Source organism: Rhea pennata, chromosome 19 (genome assembly GCF_028389875.1).
Source record: "Rhea pennata isolate bPtePen1 chromosome 19, bPtePen1.pri, whole genome shotgun sequence".
Classification (NCBI taxonomy): domain Eukaryota; kingdom Metazoa; phylum Chordata; class Aves; order Rheiformes; family Rheidae; genus Rhea; species Rhea pennata.
The window spans coordinates 11347546-11365878 of record NC_084681.1 but is presented as its reverse complement, the minus strand read 5'-3'; the positions used below and the strand labels follow the sequence as shown (position 1 = coordinate 11365878).

General features: G+C 42.1%; 1 protein-coding gene across 5 annotated transcripts in view; it reads right to left on the bottom strand.

Annotated features, from left to right (window-relative positions):
- The window catches only part of NDEL1 (nudE neurodevelopment protein 1 like 1), a 32296-nt gene extending 14201 nt beyond the window's left edge, over positions 1 to 18095 (bottom strand). For all 5 annotated transcript variants that reach the window (XM_062591865.1, XM_062591866.1, XM_062591867.1 and 2 more), the window contains exons 1-7: positions 18013 to 18095; positions 7521 to 7618; positions 6039 to 6192; positions 4599 to 4747; positions 3403 to 3539; positions 1143 to 1316; positions 215 to 306 (exon numbers count right to left, since the gene is read on the bottom strand). In XM_062591865.1, the coding sequence (XP_062447849.1) occupies positions 215 to 306; positions 1143 to 1316; positions 3403 to 3539; positions 4599 to 4747; positions 6039 to 6192; positions 7521 to 7606 (792 nt within the window). In that variant the 5' untranslated portion in view covers positions 7607 to 7618; positions 18013 to 18095. The remainder of the gene's footprint in view (positions 1 to 214; positions 307 to 1142; positions 1317 to 3402; positions 3540 to 4598; positions 4748 to 6038; positions 6193 to 7520; positions 7619 to 18012) is intronic.
- Positions 18096 to 18333: the final 238 nt, after the last annotated feature.

The following is an 18333-nucleotide window of genomic DNA, read 5'->3' as shown; positions in this document are numbered from 1 at the left end:
TAAGGTGGCATCAGAATCTTAGTAGCATGGTTTACAAATCAGTAATAATAATAAAAGTATTGTCATTCATGAAACACGCAATATTTGGAAAAGACACCTTGGAAACTACAGCACATACTGAGCATGGGCCAAGACCTTTTTTTATTCACATACAAGGATGAAAACTCAGCAACACAAGAACAGAACTAGTGATTCTTCAGCACAAGGCACTCACCCCTACTTTCCTTAAGAGATCTCCCACAATGTTGAGTGCAGATATTCTAGCTGAAGGAGTAAGAGGGCTGGTACCAAATCCATTTGGTATAGCTGCAAACAAAAGCAGATTTTATTATAAGCACCACAACTCCATAGTAATAAAGAATCAACTTCTTTACAGAAGGATAAATCTAAAATCCTACTGCAGATTATTCATACAATTACCCCACAATAACACACAGACTACATGATCAGTAGCCACAGAAAAAAGAAAAAGCTTAACTCCTGTCCACTGCCTTCCTTCCCATTAGACCTACACTCACAGTTTATGTACTCTTATCTGCAAAGCTATTGCAGGCAATCCATCTAATCCAGCTAGAGCTTGCTCTGGAATCTACTTTTTCTAATTAAAAAAAATAATAATATATTAATCCTTGTGATTGTCCAGAGCCTTCTAGATGAGGAGGAGGCGTGTACTAAAGGACTGTTGCCTCCCAGAAAAAACAAACAAACAAACAAACAAACAAACAACAACAACAAAAAAAACCCACCTTACCCCTAAACAGCATACACGGTAACAAAGACACAGTCCAGACTGTCAGAGTTGCTACCCACCATCTACCCTCTGCTGCTACTCTATATTTAAGCAAAAACATCCAGTCAGTACAATTCTGCAATCCCAAATATCTTCAGTACTGTACTGCAGGGAGAGTACACACACAAAAGTAGTTTGGTGTGAGGTCTTATCCTCATTTTCTGTCATATTTGCTCACTAAAACCCACGCGTACCTGATGTTGCCCCAGGATTTAAACACATCTTACGCAACACACGTGGGGTCTACAAGCACTCAAGTTTACCCAAGATTTACTAACGAGAACCTGGTTTAACATCACTGATAAGCTGAACATACTCCCAAAACACTAGGCCAAGTTTCCGTGAAGTATACCTTTGGGGGAAGGAAAACTATTTTCTGATCCTTTTCCAACGGGTGTAGCTGGCAAGGAGAGAGACGCCTGGACAGCTGAATCCATCTTTTCACAGTCTAGAGTAGGTGAGCTAGGCGCTGACTTTCGAGTGACTTCCTGTTGCCTTTCCCGTACTGCTAGCTCTTGCCGTAAGTCTGAGGGTGGAAAGAAGAAAAAAAATATGGTATTAGTGACCAATCTGTCTAACAAGCACACTCTCTCTGTTCACTGGGGAGGAGGGAGAGTGGGGAAATGTACATAACATTCTGCAATAACAGACATTCGTTCCACTCAATCAACAGATCTACCTCCTCCATTAGCGAGGAGCCCCAATCTCAAAGCACTCATAACTTACTATCAGCATTTTCCATTACAGTTGAGAGTACAGAGGCAGCTAATATAGCTCTCCTAGGACCAGAGAATTTGGCCCCTAGAGTGCATGAAAAGTGACCTGGCCTTAGTATTTTTCCTCCACCTGTAGTTTAAATCTCATGGAAAATGCATTACAAGAATCTCCTAGGAGGTCACAAATGCCTGCTGAACTGTGTTCAGCTCTTGTTAAAAGAAGAGGCTAGGAAAAGGGAGGAATGACACAGTCTTTGTGGAAAACACGAATGGAAATGGGAGGGCACAAGGAAGAGGTAATAGAATTAGTTGGGAGAAGAGGTGAGATTTAAAACCTGTGTTTCCTAATGTCCAACCTTTTCTCTCTGCCTCTTGGACCACCCAGCTTCTTCATTCTCCTCTTTAGCTTGTTGGAAAATAGGGAAACTCTAGGGACAACCTTTTCACTGTCTTTTCCTTACATATAGTCCTGTGGATTATTAACTGGGGAATTGAAAGCACAAGACTATCCACCAGAATTAGATAATGAATCTTTAGTCTGCACAAGGGGCCAGAGGCAAACAAATAATATGTTACACGGGGTGTACTGCTATTGTACTGCTGTGGATAGAGCAACTGACTCCCAGATCTCTTATTCCCTGCCTCAATTCAGTAAGATGTGCAAGTATAAAAACAGTTTTATGTTACAGCTTTTAAGCTGTTATGAATTTTCAGAACTCATTTCAAGAAAAACAGTACAGCTGAAATGAAAGTCTGCTTGGACTCCTGGAAGAGGAGTCGCAATTCTTAACTGGAAATTTTGAGTTTGACACTACATGAGTTCTCAATGGCTAATATTCCTGCATGGTGTCTGGGGGAATAACATGTAGCTTTACTATCCTAATAAATGCTAAAAGTTTCCAAATGACTCATTCAAGAAACAGGATGATGTTTGCTGATTATTTCAATGTTCTATAAAACAGTCCCCTAAGTTTCCCTGGCTTTTAGCACTATTGTCCTAATCCCAAATTACAATCCATGTATTTCTTTAGAAAATACTTAGTCTCCCTTTTTTCCATTTATTATCAGAAAAACCTCTATTTACAATAGTAGCTTTTGATTTGTGGGTACAAATACACTTCACAAAGAAGAACAGCAAGAACAAACACCTCGGCCTGTTGTCAAACACATTGTGTTAAGCTCAGATATATGCTTCATTTGAGGAATTTTTCTAGATAGCTTCTTTTTGGAAAAATAAAGTTGAAAACAACTAATCTACCAGCGATATTGACAGCAGGCACAGGTTTATGAACAGAGCATCTCCACTATTCTAGAAACAAGCTTCTATCAAAGCAAAAAAAAAAAAACCAACCGAACAAAAAATTAAAAATGTTTCCATCATCAATGTGAAATCCATTAGGGAACTCCCAACTCTTGATGACATCCCAGAACACACTATTTTGAACACCTGATCTCACTGGTCCTGACAGAGTCTTTACTGCCATATCTTCAATAAATCAAGCTATTTATGCATTTTTTATTTCTTTCCATGTCATTTATCTTCTCTTCCCACATAACACAAACCTGAGAAATGGGAACCTTCGGAGCATAGTTCTCTACTTCTGTTACGGTTGTGGAACGCAGTTCTTTTGTACTCACCTTGGCTAAAAATTCTGAGTGAATTTGGTATTATTTTTTCCCCTGTGCAAGGGAGTTTTTTCCTTTCACCACACTAGACATATAAAGAATACAGAACATACTGTTTGTAAGTAGTATGCAACACTTAGATTACATATCAAGTTTGAGTCCCATTATGTGAAGCTTTGTATAAACACAAGCTTTGGTTGCTGCATATCTATGTTAACAAGCCAAGTTAAAACAAGTACTAAGACACAGAATTAATCAAGTAAGCTTTACCTCTCGCTTCATCCTTTAATCTCTGTACAGAAACTAGCAACGATTCCTTGTCATCCAGTTCACTTTCTAAAAATGCATTTCTCTCAATAGCCTGGTTTAGCCTTTGTTCAAAGTCTTCCAATGAAACTATTGTTGCCCTAGAAATAAAAACCAGAATATTAGGTTCTTCAGCTTCACTAACATAAAAGTGTATTCAAAAACATAATAGAGAAAAAGTGTTAGCAGAGTCTGCATTCAAGTTAGTCATTTGAAAGCTATGGAAATGCTTCCTAGAACTCCAATGAACCAAGAGAGAAAGATGAAAATAACATGATAGCATCTGGCTCTCAGAGATGTACCAAAGAACTGGTAAGAAGTCAATTAAGCACACCTAGCTCCATTTTCCCATGTTATTCTCCAAAGCCACGCTTACTATCAGCGTATCAGCTCAGGAAGTGCTGTACTCTCCAGAGCTCTGACTAGGCAACAGCCTAGTCCAGAAAGCAGGGCACTTCGATATTCCTAAGACCCAATTTGTTCCATGATTTAAGTGAGAAAACTCATGTGTGTGAAAAGTAGTCGTGTGGTTAAGAGCCTTGTGGAAGCGAGGCCTCAACTCTCAGATCCTTTTTGCCACATAGCCAAAGGCTCATTCCTGCTCCCACTGAATCAAAATTGGTCAAAATTCCCATTCAGTAAAACAGAAGCATGAGCTACTCCAGAACAGGGTGTTTCTAACAGCAGCCTGTTAATTTTATGCCCGGGACATATTTGTTCCCTACAGTCATTAAGGAATTATGCAAGAGAAGAGGAGACTTTTGGTCTGTTTTGTTTAAAAGGGGCCTTGTAAAACATTAGCTTCTTAATTCCTAGAGGCTTTGAGCTACAAGGACCACAAATATATAATAAGAGTCACCTTAGCTGGTAGTATCAAAACCAGTGCACTGGTTTGGCTTGCTCTAAACCTGCTTTTACTGCTCATTTCTTAAAGGAACATGAAGCACTTCTAGGCATCCTCACCTTCCTTGCTGTAATGTAGTGCTACCAGTTGATAGATGTCAATTCTAAGGGTAAACTGGGCTGCACAAGAAAATCATGTGCCTTGAGTTTTGAGTGTGCGGTTTTTTTTCTTTAAAGAAATACTAAAATGATCAATCTAAGTAACAGAGAAAAGACGTAGTGAAAACCTCAGAGAAACAGAAGGTTGCAGTTTTCACCTCTTTGCACGTTCCAAGTCATCGTTGGCCTGTTCCAACTCCCTCACATACTTATGCAGCTGATCTTTAATGGCCCGCGTCTGGCTTAGGTCATCCTCTAACAATGACACTTGCTTGTAACTCTGTGCATACTGGTGCTCCAGTTTCTCCTGAAAAAAAGAGAAGTAGTGAGATAGACATCAGTAACATGCGTTCTCCAAGTCATCAAGACTTGGATTTTCAAAACAGGAAAATCAAAGTAATACACTAGCTGCAGTCTGCTGACATCGCTGGGAATACACAGTAGAAACTGGAGAGTCAGTAGGAATATGTCCTGAACATCAAAACTGGACACGATCTACAATTACAAACACTGCATTGTGCACAGAAATCTCATCCTAACACAGCTGGCTGTTCAGAGATGCATCCCTGCATCTGTTCCAAACAGTCTGTGCTGACAGCTGCTCTGAAGCCTCAAACATCTAGGACATTAAAGAGAAATCTAACTGCACTGCCTCTCCCTCAGTGCCTCTCTAGACAACAGCCACATTGTAGCTAGAACTTGCCTAACCTCTCGATTAGCAAAAAAATGACAGCCACTGGAATTTGTTATAAAACCTCCTGACTACAAAAGAGAAGCTCTACAAGCTCACTTTCAAGAGATTGCAGAATTCATTCCTAAACATTCTATCAACAACACTGAAGGTAAATAGGGGCTAATGGGAAAAAAAAATACTGATCTTAAAAACACATACTGACCTAACAGATATAACTAGGACTGGGTAAGAGAACAAGTAATCCCATAAAACTTATTTCCACTGTGTAGGTTTCCAACCTTTCTCTTCACTACAATATCCCAAGGCTATGAAAAATGATACTTTTCCAAGATATCAGAAGAGGTAAGAGCTTGCTAACCCAGTGGCATTTAATTAAAAGTCATCTTCTACACATCTGCATGGCTATACCACTCCTGTCTCCAGAGACAATGCTGTTACGAACAAATTAGGAGAAACTCTGAAGAACGTGAACAAATCACCTGTCTTCAGCTTTCTTTTGGGTTCTTTCACAGAATCAAGGAGGCATTCTGGCAAAAAAAAAGCCGTTTGCAAAGAAAGATGACAATTCAGTGGTCTGATAAAACATACTTGTGTTGGCTGCCCTGTTGCTATGTTAACATTGCCTGTGTGAGCAACAAAATAAATACTTGGCAAAGCCTACAGAATTCAAACAAATGAGCTAACTCAGTGACAAGAGTTTAATGATATGAACAAGAAAAATTCTTCTAGGTTTTTTCCTGGTAAGTTACTGGCCTTATTTGGAGTCCATGCCATACTCAAGACTGGATCTTAAACAGATGACTGCTTTACTCCATTTGGATGTACAGTTAACACTAGTACAAACCAGACAATCTAAAATGAGAGGCAAAACATAAAAGGCAATACCATCACAGATGAGACCCACCTTTAATGTTTCCACTTCATATTTCAATCTTTGGTTATCTGCTTGCAAATCTCTATTCCTTTGTTCAGCTTGCACTAGCTGTGCCTCCAACTCAGCTTCTAATTCTCGGCTTCCCTCCTGAAATTCGGCCAGCTCTTCCCGAGCTTCCTGGAAACTGTAAGGAGAGGATAGTATCCACTGAAAATCCATCATCTCTCAAGTTAAAACAAAATACACTGGTTATTTTTAAAAATAACAAACTGAAAAACAGTTTCACAGGACTTAAATGTGATGGCAATAGACCTCTACGGAGAGAAGGAAAAATAATGAGAGAAAAATTACATTAAGCTCAGCTATAAAAGGAAATTCATTCCCTTACATTTAATGTAGCTGATTGCTGGGTGTATGCTGGAACACAGTCTATATTGAGGTTATTAATGGGATTCAAAGGAGTCTTACAAATACTTTGTACTCCACTAACTTTCATTACTAGCAGACTTGAGCAAGTCAATGAATAAAGTGAATTTTAACTTGATTTTGGTCAAGAATTAAAATGGAGAACAACAGTTACTGTATCTCTGTACTACATGGAAATTTAAGGTTCTTGAAAAGTGCTAAGATTTGAATCTTAAAGTTATTAAGTACTTAGGCAAGAAGCCAGCTCATACTTACCTTATACCACTTCAAGGTATTAAATTCCTAGAAGTAGTCACTCCACATATTTCACTTATTAGATTTGCACCTTTACCATATTTAATTGCTCATCTCTTAGCAAGCAGTAATGAAAATTAGAAAGGTTTTAGGAAAGAACATATGCAATGATGTCAGAGACAGTTTTCTGACACCAAAGAACAGCTTAGAGGACGTGAGGCACCTCCACATGCCCATCCCTGTACCCAAAGAAAAATATCCAAAAGAGCTTTAAACCCAAAGAGGTTACAGGAGGTTTAACAGGCTGCACCTCAAATCATACAAATAACACTGCACGCAAGGAAAGTTTTCTGAAGAAAACCAACAGGAAGTCCCTCCCAAAAAACAACCAACCAAACAATCAAAAAACAGGCCAGAACATCAGGTATAATATATTTCAGTAAAGTGCAATAGACACAAAATCATCTACTTCTTATACAAGTAATTAATCTGCAAGAAGCCTGAGGAAACAGTTCTCACACAGGGCAAGTCTCACATAGGGAAGCTGCCTTCTGATAAAATGTCAAGTTACTACTTAAGGCAGCACTTTAATTACTCAAAGACACAAATGATCACAGAAGGGCTCTGTTCTTGCTTGAACATGCTTGAAAAATAGCCTAGAGTTCATGAAATGGTACCACTATGCCAGAGATATTCACCTTCCACAGGTCTGGAAATTTTAAAGCTGAAAATAGAGATCCATTCTAACATTATCTAATACTCAGTAAAGCCTTGCAGAGAAATAGATTAAGGCTGGTCATATAAGTTCTAGTCATTAAGAACCAAATCCAATCTACAAATCCACAACAGTACCTTTGTTTGTACTTCAAGGAAAGCTCTTTCCAATAAGCAGTTTCCTCCTTTGGACTTGAGAAAGTTGGAATTTCTTCACTGTCCATGATCAAAGCAACCTGCAGAATACAAACACAAGAAGAATACCTTGAGGACAGACAGACAGGTAGACTCATTTAGGACCACCTTTGATAAGGATATTAAAATTAACAGCTATCATAATTTCCACTTTCATTCATAATACAAATATTCTTAAAAACAGATCTTTTTGTCTGTTTCCAACGCTCTGATGCATATTACAATTCATCTTAGAGTTACAAGAGCATGTAATGAATGAAGACAAATACTCCGAGATCAACAGTTAACATGCTTTGCTGTAGAGATTAAAACTCAATTTATTATAAGTTGAGTCCTAGCTAATTTCTGCTTTTGCATAAAACATGTTGGTAGTAGTTTTCAAAACAGTTTCGTCCCCTCTGCCCTCTCAAATTAGCATGGGGGGGAGGAGGGGGGAAGAGAGTCTTTTTCATATAATTAAGTGGCCTCTATCATACAACAGTGCTTTTAACTTGGAGACATTTCCCATACCAAGGCAGGTGAAACAAGTTCTCTGCTGATAAATAGAAGTTAGGCGTTTAAGGTTGCAACTGTAATGACCTGGAAGACACCAAAGGAGGCCGTGTGGCAGTTGTGGATGTCTATACTCTCCAGTTTCACTGATGCCTAGTTCTGAATCACAACAATTTCACTGTTGGTGTTGCCGAAGAAGATGTAGAGGAGGTTCTACCACACAGAGCACAATCAAAAGTATTCAAATAGAAATGGTTCCTAATCCCCTCCAGGAGATGCTCTGCACAGGTCTTCATATCAACATATCCTTTCCGAGCTCTCTCCAAGCAAGGCCTCAAATCTGTTATTTGTAGGCAGTCACTTCTTCCCCACCAAGACCCATAACTCAAATTGTTATTAACTTTCAGAAAAAGGGGAAGAAAAAAAAAAACAAAAAAAAACCCTAAAAAAAAAATCAACATCCTCACTATAGCAAAGGATTTAAACATCCCTTGTATCAAGCTCATCTTAGTAGATCGATCAGTAATGGCTGACCTGAAATTCCTGACTTTCACACTCTGACAAGCGTCAATAGCCAATGCTGTCCCTTCAGGCCCAGAACTGTCACGCTGATATGTCCTACATCTCAGTGACCTGCATTTTAGACACGTAAAAGTGGGACAAAACAATTCCAGCACTTTCACTGGAGGAAAAACAGGCTCAAATCAGAGACTGGTACTTAGCTCACAAATAAAGCAAGGCAAAACTGGCACATTTGTTCTTCAGCTCAGACTGCAGCTGCTATAGTTCAAGGCACGAGATCAAATTTAACCAAAAGGTGCTAAGCACCTCAAAAGTACACCGACTCTCTTCCTGTGTTTAGCTTTACAACTTTGTTGGTAGAAGCAAGTTTGTAAAGAAATAGGTTAAAAGAACTTGCTTGAAAGAACTGACAGTTTGTTCCCTTTTCCACATTTCACTGTGCCGAGAAAATAAAACATACCTGCGGAGCCACTGTAATTCTTCCTAGCACATATTTTCAGTCCCACTCTACCTCTGCAGACAAGAATTTATTTGGGGTGTACTGCCTACAGTTATCTCACCCATTTTCAACGCAGTTTATCACAGCACAGAGACAAAACCACAAGTCTTATGCAAAGAACGGGTTTATGGTAGATATAAAAGGCCCATGAATCACCTCCTGAACTGTCACAGCTTTGCAGCCTGACGCATTAAGGCAAACAGACGTCTGTTGTGGCTCAGGCACACGCCAGGCAGTTCATGAACTGCACTCAAATCTCAGGGAAAAGGAAGAGGTGAACAGCTTGGTTCAGTTACCGTTGCACGTTCTAACACCAGTCCCACATGCATCACACTGACAACCTGCTTCAGGAAAAACCTTCTGACGTTTTTCTGTAAAGAAATACTAAACGAGCACACTTGGAAATGCTTAGGTCAGCAAGAAGCACATCTGCCCCCAAAATAAAAGATGCACAGCACAGAACAGAGGCAGATCCCGCAGCGGCACAGTAGCTGATCTCAAAGGGTAAACAGACAGGAAACTACCTATCAGCAGATTTCAGGATGCATTTAGAGGAGTTTTTGAATAAAGAAGTATCTTATATCATTTCCTAGAAGTAGCTAAGACAAGGTATAGCTAGGTCCAAGATCCCCTTCCTGTCTGCTCACAGACAGGACTCCCTGAGAATGTAACAGTCTGTGTGGAGATGTGCAAAGGGCTGCCTAAGACTCATAAGTATTTACAGATTCACAGACAGAAGATGTATAAGGTATTTTTTCTTGTTTCCTTTTGGCTTCCAGAGGGATGAGATGCAGCCCTTTGGTACTGGGCAACAACTCTGCCTTCTCAAACCTACCTAGTGGGATCTACAGAAAGAAACGAAATTAATCTTTTACAAGCAAGTCAACCATGCTTTGCTAGACCAGGTTAAGTGGGTGGTATCTCACAAATACCCATGCTCTAAGTATTTCTAATACCATGCCTAATGCTTTCAGCATGGATTTTTTTTTGTAATCTATCAGCTCCTACATCAGATGCTCATTCATCATTGTGCTGTATTAAACTCTAATATCTATATCCCAGATTCTGTACATGATATACAGTTATATCACTTGCCTCCTCTAATGCACAGAGGGAACAGGAGAAATGGATAAAAGCACAAATACACACTGCTACAGACAAGGTGATTCAAGGCCAAAATACTGATTTGAGAGTTAAGAAACAAAGATAATTCCCAAACCTGCCACCAACACATCCATGATCTTCAGTAAATCATTTCTGCCAACCTTTGCTTATTCCCTCTATTTAAGTCATCAGCTCTGCTATGCAGGCCTATCTAGATAGGCATACGGGCTTGGCAAAAAAGGAATCATGGGCATTATCAGAATATAACTAAATAACGTAAGCATCTAATTTGTAGAACAGTAAATGCCCACAGAATACCAAGATTTTAACAAATAATGCTTTGCTTCAGTGTGTCCTTGGTTATTCCTGGTTCTGGGCATTATGTAATGAGTTGAGAACTAGCATGGCAAATGCTTCCTACTCATGGATTTCTTCGCATACGTGGCATTTGCAGAATCCAGCCTTTGACAAGCAACACTGAGGCTTTCAATATATAGACAAGACAATGCAGCAGCGTCTTCCAGGGAAAATAAGAGCAAGCTTATGCCGAGATACCCACTCAAGAATTCATTACAACACAACTAAGCATTCAGAGAGCACCCTGGGAAAACTTAGCAGCATGGGCATAATTCCAGAATCTGAAATAGCTTTAAAACAAGACCTATGCTCAAATGCAACGGCTCCTTTCAAGCCCCTTGTACACAGTAAGCAGGACAGAGCAATTGAGAGGAGAACCTCTCCACTGTCAAAACAGCACAGTTGCTCCAAGCTGTAATCATTCTGAAAAACTGCAGTATGTGCCTTATGAAACTCTCTAAACACAGGTCTTCTTAGACAGGACAAACCTGCAATGTTTTTGATGGCAGGGAACCTAGAGGTAAGATGCTTAGTATTTTCTGGATATTACAAGAGCAAAAAGCTGAACCAAGCATACAGCAAAAGTATTTTTGCTATATTCTATAATACCATCCATTACAAGAGGACAATATTTTTCCTCAAGTACCTTAATGAACCTTGCATTCAAGGCCTAACTGAAATCTTTATGAAGCCACTTTTCAGCTAAGCCATTAAAGACACAAACATAGCTTGAAGCATCACAGTACCTTAAAAAAGCTTCCCTGGCTCTCCGTCATGTGACTGCAGGCTGCTGTGAGAGCGCAGATCAAGTATCAGACCAAAATATTAAGCTTGAAATATAACATGATGCTTAGACTTTGACCCAAATCTTCCCAGAGTTCAGAATTCCCTCCTCTGTTCTCAAGGGACAATTCAACTGACTGAAACATCACTGTAAGGATGAGCTAGAGAACTACATCCAAAATGATTCTGAATATTGGTCAGATGCAGCTGCAGTTCACCCAGGATGAAGCTGTAAGCATCTTCAGGTGCAGGGTAAACCACATCCTTCTCGATTTTAATCATATTTCCCAATTAAAACTAGTTTATAAACATCTGTCACAAAAGAAATGAATTAGTATTATTTAATACTCATGAACAAGTCATTTCCTGTGCATAGAATACTAACTTTCTCTCTCACAATCCTGTTTGCCCAATAAATTCATAAACCAAACATGAAGAATTAAGGAAAAGAGGCAAAGCAAAGTTACTGAAAGGCATTTTTTAAGACAACCATTTCAAGTCAATGTGAAAGAGCCTGCCAAGCTAGAAAGAGGCTACAAGCTGCGGTACTAAGACTCACCCATCCAAGGTTTGTTGACCCACCACTTAGGGCAATATAAATGTCAACTGACCTTTGGAATTAAATATGTAAATACCCCAAATAGGACTTGTTAAGGAAATTCTACCAAATTCACATCTGGCCTTCAGTTCTTGAAATAACAAAATAGATGTATTCATTCTGGCTGAGAGAGTCGTGATCTTCCTGAAAGTTAAAACTGCCAAGTGCCACGTAATTGCTGCAGTCATCCCCTTCTTGCAAGGGATGACTCTGCCAGTGAATGCTGGCACAGTCCAGAACTGCCACAGAGAAGAAGGACCGTCAGTTCTAGACTATCAAAAAGTAGATCTTCCACCTCTTCCACTTGTATGCTGATTCACAAATGGAAAAGCACAGGGGATCCTTTCTCTACCATTCTTTGTCTTCTCAGACCACAACAACCAACAGGTAAGCCCAAAAACCCTGCAAATCATGAGGTTTTGCAAAAGCATTTCAGGACTTAAACCGTGACTAGGAAACTGAACACTCCAGTCCTAAATAAATACAAAAAGACAGACAGAAAAACACATTTGCATTGTCTTTCACTTATTAAAATGCTGAAAACAAACAAACAAAAGCCACATACTAGATTTCACTAATCAATATGTGCTTGTTTTTCCTCATCCTGAAATAGGAGCTGGTGGCACTTTCATATGCATGTTGGAAGGTTGCCTGCTACCATTGCTGCTTCAAAAAGTGAACCCTTATGTCTTTTACTGCAACACTATTTTTGAACTGAATGTTCTCTGGTGAACCACAACAAATGCCTCACTGCCTCTTACAACAGCAATGTATGAGCTTTCTGCAGAGGAGAAAGAAAAAGAGAGTCACAAAGCACAGTGTCAGCACAACGCTCCTTCTTCCACCATAATAATAAATCCTGCATTTTCAATTTGGACAGCACAGTAGACAGAGATAACTAAATCCTACCTGCAGGAACTGCGTGCCAGGTTCAGACTAAAAGCCTTTAAGATAACCAAACATCATACAGTATAGCCTTCTTATCTCAATAGTCTCTTATGGCATATTAATCAAACAGTCCAGGTATGCTTTATGCCACATGGTCAAGATTTGCAAACCTGCTAAATCTGGTATCTAGTGTGGAGAGAAAAACAAAACAAAAACAAAACTTGCAGTGTTGGTCAGTACAGAGATGCAAGCCTTGAAATTAGAAAGATGACACTGACACAAGAAGCCTCTTTTCAAAAAAAAAAAAAAAAAAAAAAAAAAAGTCTACAACTACCAAAGGCATCAGAATTAAGTATCAAAAATTCATCTCTCCCACAAACATGAAAGGTTTAAGACATTCAACCACTATTTGTTCCCAAACACCATTAACACCACTAAAACACTTCCACAATAAAAGTCTTAAGAGGCTGCTGCACCTGGAAAAGGCTCAGTGTCTGCAAAGATGAAGAAAAGGCCCCGAAGATATGCAAGTCCAAGAACAACCTGAGGTCTGACCCTGACCACTGGAGCTCTAGGAAACAATTTGCTCCTAGTTTTGCATCTGGGAACCCCTATGACCAAATCCATGCAAAGCAGGAAGTTGAAAAGTGTTGTGTAGTAAACAGTAAACCAAGAAGGAAATGAAGGATGTGAAAAGGATTTGCTTCTCCTTGCCTTGGTCTCCACTCTCTGGGAAATCACCTCTTAAGAATGCAGGGAAGTTGATGAGATATGGTAAACACAAACAATCTGGTATTACCTTGGTTGATCCCATTGCACATCCCACACCCTAGCACAGTGGGCTAAATACTCTCACAAGAGCACAGCAAGCCCAAAAATGTCTATTTTTACCAGGTAACTAACGCCAACAGCTGGTACAAGCTGCCACATGCCTGTGCACCAACACATACCTAGAACTTCTTGGTATTATTCACCCAACTTCTGTCTTCTTGAACTTGTAACTGCCTCTAAATCCCCCAAAATTACAGGGCATCTTACCCAGAAGCAATGACTTTATCAAAGAGTTCATCGCAAGCATAGAAAAGAGCTTGTGACAAAAGATGGCACAATGGTGCCTTTAGCCTCCATATTACCTCAACAATTAATATCATTCCAACGATGACATTCCCTGGAAAGGCAGTGGCCAGAGGGCTAAAATGTTTCTGGATACTGGAAAATGACAAGTGACTAAGAATCTTAAAAGGAAAATGAAAAATACTTAGTGCAGATTTCTTCTGAGATAAGTGAACTCTGCTGCCTTTTGAGCTTCTGAAGGCAACCTACCAGTGCCAAGGAACAAAACCTTTCCAAAAAATACCATCAAAAGCCAGCCAGTCTTCAACAGAAAGGTCCTTATATCTCTTCAATAAACACTTAATAAGATGAGAGTGAAGAAGTGCCATCTGCGACTTTGCTATATTGACAGAAGACCCCCTCAGGGAATCAGTTGTATCAAGAAAATACGCTTTGACAGGTACGTCTTGCTTTGCTCACAGATGTGTACTGTACAGTAGTAAAAAAGCACTATACTTGTAGATGTGCCCACCAAGGAACATTGCAAATATACCACATATTTTTTTCTGTTAATGATGTATACATAAATGACTTGGGCATTTTCAACAAGTGTCTAAAACCAACAGATTTAAAGGGCAGGAAAGATTATTTAATCTGGCCTCCTGCATAGGTCAATCTCTCCACTGTGTGCTCAAAGGATGTCCTCTCCTCCATAAGGTCGAAATGTTTGGGATCTGAAACTAGGCAGCAAAAATAAGAGCCATCCCTCTTCCTGTTCCACACATTTGCAAGCAGCTATGTATTTTGTGTATATGACCTCAGTGCACACCCCAAATTCGAAACCCAGATTTTTCGCACTGATTAGGGAACACTACACAGGGGTCACAACACAGTTCATAGTTTGCCTTCACTATAGTTATGGCGACACAAATGTCAAAAAAAAATTTTTTTAAATGACTTTAAAAACATATTTCCTTTCTTAAGTCTGAATTCCCCTACTTTTCAAAAATAACTGTAATAGATTGAGGGCATAAATACTACTTTGTTCCCACACCTTTTGGTAGTCTATTCTCAGATATGTCTCCAGTGACAAGACTCCTTGTAGCACCAAGGTCACAAACATAACAATTCGCCTCTTCTCTCCCCACTTCCTGCCTTTTCTTTCTCTCCTCCTAACTGAGCTATTATCTCACTCATCTACAACCTCTACATGGTCAGGAAAACAAGGGCTTTACCCCCAAAAGCTGGAAAGGAAACTAAGTCAATGTGGCTCTGAACACATACCTTCACTTTGCAAGAGCATGGAAGGTCAAATCTTTGCATGTGTAAGTCAAAAAGAAAATGCCTAGTATTGACTCCACATACGAAACATGAATACGTAGCACAGCAAGCTCTAGGTCTAAGAGAGAGTACTTTTCCAAGGCAGGCAAAACATTACTAATTCAAAAAACATACTATTTATCCACACCCATTATATCGTGTTCTACCATAGTTATCTGGGACTATCAGGACAGAAAGTCTGTACACAGTCGCAACACAAGTCTGACACATCAAATTTAATGATAATAATGAAAATACAAAACCTGAAAACTTCAGTGTCACTTTTCTGCCCTAGTACAACTCCTTCCTATTATAAACGCCTCTAACAGAGCACTGGCCTTGACGAGGCCACTTACCTTCACGGCATCCAAGACTTTTTCTGAAATCTAAAATTTCCTTAAGTGTCCAAGCAACTCTTCTACTGCTGTTTTGCATATTTAACCATCTCTTTGAGGAATAAATGCTACAGGTCCAAGAAAGCACTATTTGCACTCATGATCAAGTTAAGATAGTTTCAAATGAAAGAGAAACCCTGAGTCATTGAATGCTCCCAATGCAAACTGGTAAGAGAACAGTGAACCTGCAGTACGTGTGCATTAGGACAGCCTTCCCCATCAGTAGTAGGAAGGAAGGATATGGGAAAAGACAGAACTGGAAGTCTAACTCTAGTAACGCATTTTCTCTTGTGTCAATGTGTTCATCCTTTATGCCATGTCTGGCACAATCTGGGTTAAATTCATCAAACTGGGAAGCAGTGACTGTTCGAGTTAAGTTTATATAAAACAAAACAGGCCCAGCTAAGCTGAGAGAGAATAATAAAAACCCCTTCACAACACTACTGAAAAAGTATTTACAGATAAACATTGCAGGCATTTGATCCACCAACTGTTTTATGCAATCTCTGCAAAAGCAACAATTCAAAGTCACTGACTGTGAGGGAAAAGCCCATACTTCTTGTAGCTAGCCTCATCAGAGGTGAACATGAACTAGCACTTCCTCAGGTACGCTGCAAAAGGGGTCTTCCCAAACTCTGTCCTGTGGGCCACCTGAAGTGCACAGTGAGACCAGACCATGCCAGCTCTCACAACTTGCAATCATTAGCCTGAGCAACAAGATCCTTCACTACAAAGAAGAGAATGGTTGTGAACTATATGCCCAGCTATCTGTCTTCTACTGGGGCTGGACGATGAAAAGGCACCACCTTACAGGACCAAGCTACCTAAAAAATAGGCTTAGGGAGTATAAAGAGAACAGCAGTGATTCCTGTTCACAGCCAGGCAAACCACATCACTTACTCTGCTGCATGCTTTACATACACATACACAGAGCTAAGTCCCTCTGCACTCAAAAATTGTTCTGAGGATAGGGCGAAGTCAAAAGCAGACTGTCACCATCAAAGCCGTCCTGGCTGCCTTCTTCCCCAGGGGTGGCATAGGGACAGCCAAGGAGCGCAGTCCACCACATTTAAGTGGACAGCATGAAAAACAACCGTCCTCTCATAACATGTCACATGATGGAGAGATTGCCACACAGATCCAAGGAAAATGAGATCTGAGGGTGAGTCACTTAGCCTGCAATTCATTCCCCACTTGCAGAACACAGGACAGACAGGAACAGGTCTTGAGCTGGGACAAAATTACATACATGTTGGGCAATTTTGCCTTAATGTGTCTGAATTCTGTAGTTTCACTTAAACACTTGCCTCAAAACTGCACAGTTTGGCTCTAAAAAGCAACTCCAGCTCACTCTGAGAAATTTTCTTCCTTCCCTGTTCAGACACCAAATAATCTGAACCAGGCTTGCCACATCTGAGACGTGCTTACAGACTTTCAAGAGGTAACAAGAGGAAGTAAAATGTGATAGCGTAGTAAGAAAAAGCATTTCCTTCCGAGTGCGAAGAGGCTGGCAATCACAAATTAGAAACTGCCCGCACTGAATTAAGCCGTGTGTAGCTCAAGTGAACTGACAAGTAAGAATTAAGTTTTATAACCCAGCTATACTCCGATAAAGAACCTACTGGTGGGGAAGCTCTTTCGAGCCAAGCATTGTCCCAGCCATTTTCTCCTCACGCTAAAGCAAAATGGCATTTTAAACGAGGGTTTGGTTTTTTTTTTTTTTTTTTCCTGTTTTCCTCGAAGGGCCACCGCTCCCCGACAGCCGAGCAGCGCATCCCAGACTCCCTCCAGCCGCGGAAACACCGCGGCTGCCGCGGGGCGCTCAGGGGAACACCCCGCGCTGGGGGCCGCCGTTGCCCCAGGCCTCCCCGCCGCGCTCCCAAGGCCGCCGGCCCGACCCGGCCCGGCCGAGCCCGCGGAGGCAGCCGGAATCTCAGCGCGCTTTCTTCGGGCCGGGCCGCGGCGCCCCGCCGTCGCCATCACCTCAGCCGGCGGCGGCGCCCGTGGGGGGGGGGAGGGGGGGACAGACAGCTCGCGCAGGGCGGCGGCCGCGCGGGTAGGGTCGGCCGCCAGAGTACTGGCACGCGCTGCCGCCAATGGGAGGCCGCGGAGGCTTCGCCGCCGGCCAATAGCGCGGAGGGAGGGGCGGGACCTGCCCCGTTGTCAATTTGCGGCCAATCGGCGCAGGGGTGCGGGGCAGCAGCCCCCGGGACCCCGCTGCGCTGCCCCGCCCGGCCCGGCCCGGCGCGGCCCGGCCCGCGACCGCCGCCGCCGCCCCGCCACCGCCGTCGCCCCGCCGCCCCGGTCCCTCCGGCCCCCGCACCGCTCCCGGCGCGCAGGCACGGCACGGCACGGCACGGCACGGCACGGCGCGCGGCCGAGCCGCCGCCGCCGCCCCGCGCCGCCGCCGCGGCCCTCACTCACCCGAGCGCATCGCCTGTCACAGCCGCAGCATCCCCGCCGGCTCCCAAACCTGCCTCATCCGGGCACTGCGCGGGGCGGGGCCGCCGCTGTGACGCCACAGAGGGGGCGTGGCCCCGCGCCGCAGAACGGGGACGCGGAGGGGGGGCGGGGACGCCTCAGGCCACGCCCATTGAGGGCGGGGTCGGGGCTGGCACCCACGTGGGGCGGCGCCGCCGGGACGCCTGGGTCCCTCCGCGGTGACCGGCGGCGGGGCGGAGGGACCGGGCCTGGCAGGGCCTTGCGCCCCCCCCCCCGTGCCCCCTCGTGTCCCCAGAACTGAAC